The sequence below is a fragment of the Carlito syrichta genome, unplaced genomic scaffold (genome assembly GCF_000164805.1).
Source record: "Carlito syrichta isolate Samal-C Ts95f unplaced genomic scaffold, Tarsius_syrichta-2.0.1 Scaffold302577, whole genome shotgun sequence".
NCBI lineage: Eukaryota > Metazoa > Chordata > Mammalia > Primates > Tarsiidae > Carlito > Carlito syrichta.
Genome location: NW_007246673.1, coordinates 99,360 through 101,962, shown reverse-complemented (window position 1 = coordinate 101,962; position 2,603 = coordinate 99,360). Strand labels below are relative to the sequence as shown.

Below are 2,603 nucleotides of genomic sequence, written 5' to 3'. Positions count from 1 at the left end.
GACCTTGCTCAGTCCCTCTCTTGAGGATAAGCTTCTGGGAAAACAGCAACAACAAGATGAAAGATCATCTCCTCTGGAGGTCAGGTCAGGGAAGTGTCAGTCTCCCGGTCAGAAAAGGCCAAAGGAGGAAGAACCCCAAGAGATGAGAGGAAGAGAGTGCTCTGGATGGTGGAGAAAAGGGCTGGAAAGGAAACCGAGGCTTGGTCAAAGAGTGAGGAAAACTGGAACCCTAAAGGATGTTGTCCAAGTGCACGGGAACCAGCTTGAATTTCTTAGAGTCCCCTTTCTGAGGAGGGTTACAGGCCACTATGTAACGTTTCTTCAGGTGATTCTCATGGTACTTGCAATTTGGGTACTTCCCTGAGGTAAGTTCACACAAGGTCATGGACACAGCCCCGCGGCTCTTGTGGCAGTTTTTCTGGCCATCCTTGCAGGCTATACTGGGGGTCCTGCAGGTGGCGGCCACCTTGGAGAAGGTTGTTTGCAGGAAGGTGTTGCGGTCTTTGCAATGTTTTGTGTGCTTGTTGATGTTGTCCATGGCGGCTTTGCATGATCGACGTTTGTTCTGCACGTGCTGAGTTTTAAACCACCCGGCATCGGTCACATGCCCGGGCTTGGCACTCACTGAGATCACGGCCACCCACAACCCCAGCAGCAGGAGCAACAGGGGGCCGAATCCTGCTCTGACTGGTGCCATTTCTCAAGAGGGAACTGTCAGAATGGAGAGCCGGGTACCTGGGACAGAAAGTAGGCCATGGTAAGCTGAGAAGTGAGCCGTCCTATTCCTGTTCATTATAGCTCATCACCCTTTTCTATACCTTGTAGTCTCCTCCTCTCCTCACTCGGTCTCATCTCTTCCTCCCCCTCTGTGTGCCCACATCCACTGTGAGCCTATCCCAAACCCTGTGGCACCATCCTCCTCACATTATATCCTGTCATTCTGTCCCTGTTGCTTCCTTCTTTGTCCCGTCTCCTCTTTCTCAAGTCCCATCCTTTTTGTGTTCCCAAGTCACGATGTCTGTGTCTCACCCCCTCCACATCCTCATTTTCATCTCCTCTGTGTTCCCATTATGTTCCATTTTGCGCCTCCACCGGCAAGATCACTCTCTTCTCTCCCCCATATATGTGCCCTTATCCCCTAGATAGAGTCCCTCCCTTGCCTGTCTTGACACTCAGTTGAGTGTACTCCATTTGGTCAGAATCCTTCCCTCCTCCTCTATCTTCTGTCCTTACCTGGTCCTGAGGCAGGCTTCGCCTCCGCACTTAGCGCTGTGACTCCTCGTGCTGTGGCTCCTGCTCAGTGGGCCGAAGCTGTGTCCACGCACTGCTGGGCTGTCAGATCTCTGAGGGCCTCCTCTCACTGCCTGCCTCCTTTAAAGCTGGCTCAGGTTGTGATGCTTCTCTTTCGGGGTGGGCTGGTAAGCATTCCTGGATCGGGAAATGAATCAGGCTCATGCCTCTCCCCTTACATGTCCCAAAGAAGTGAATACCTATGGATATGTGTAGCTGCCTAGATGTGTTCAGCAATGAGGAAGCTTGAATTCTGGCATTCAAAGACTATATTTGGCTCCTAGCCACATGATTTTGATGACTCTAATAAAGCACCTGATACAGGTGTCACCTAAATCAATTTCAGGATGAGTTGTCATTTATCTCTTCTTATACACACCTCTGGTCCATGATCTTGGAAGAGCCAATTATCGTGGTTAAGGATTGCTTCTCTGAGGTTCAGACAGAGTAGCTTAGAAAGTTACTTTGTCTGATTCCTGGTCGTCAGGAGATACTGCTCATCTTTTGGAGTAGACGGAGGAGACAAGGGAAGTGGCTCAGCAATTCCACAGTGATTCATGCCTCTGGGCCCTTCAGTTCCTGATGCAACCAAGGCCACCTGGCTATGCATGGAGAAGGCACCCCACGCTTTTCAACTTACTCTTTCCCCCCTTTCTTTATTGAAAATAGCAGAACTTAAAGACAGGTCAAATTTTGTATTTGAAAATGCTGTTGGTGTTGCTGCTGTCAGCATCCTTAGTGCTTTTTTCACTTCATGTGCTCTGGTCCTTTGGATGGTTTCAGCTGTGTTAGTGCTGGGTTAGTGCTGCTCTGGGGGCTTCTGTGACACTCAAGAGAACTGAGATGCAGAGGCAGAGAATCCTCATTCTTCGTGGTGAAGAAGGCCTAGAAAACTGAGATGAATAGTACTTTTGTTTTCAGAATTTAACTGTAAATAGTTAGTGAGTTCAGAATCTTGGGTATGCTTTATTAATGTAATCAACAAATATTTATTAAGCAGAAGAAATGACCCAAAGACAATGACTGAGCCGTAGGCTTTTTCAAATATGGAAGTTGGTCCAGGAGCAGCCAACCTGACAGGAAATTTGACAAAATTTGACCTGTCTTTAAGTTCTGCTATTTTCAATAAAGAAAGGGGGGAAAGAGTAAGTTGAAAAGAGTGGGGTGCCTTCTCCATGCATAGCCAGGTGACCTTGGTTGCACCAGGAACTGAAGGGCCCAGAGGCATGAATCACTGTGGAATTGCTGAGCCACTTCCCTTGTCTCCTCCTTCTACTCCAAAAGATGAGTAGTATCTCCTGACGACCAGGAAT

General features: G+C 48.5%; 1 protein-coding gene across 1 annotated transcript; it reads right to left on the bottom strand.

The window, feature by feature from the left end:
* Nucleotides 1-229: 229 nt before the first annotated feature.
* On the bottom strand, nucleotides 230-697 carry LOC103259252 (ribonuclease 7-like). The gene has a single exon (XM_008056921.1). It carries the CDS (start codon nucleotides 695-697, stop codon nucleotides 230-232), a length of 468 nt encoding a protein of 155 aa, XP_008055112.1.
* Between the last annotated feature and the right edge of the window lie 1,906 nt (nucleotides 698-2,603).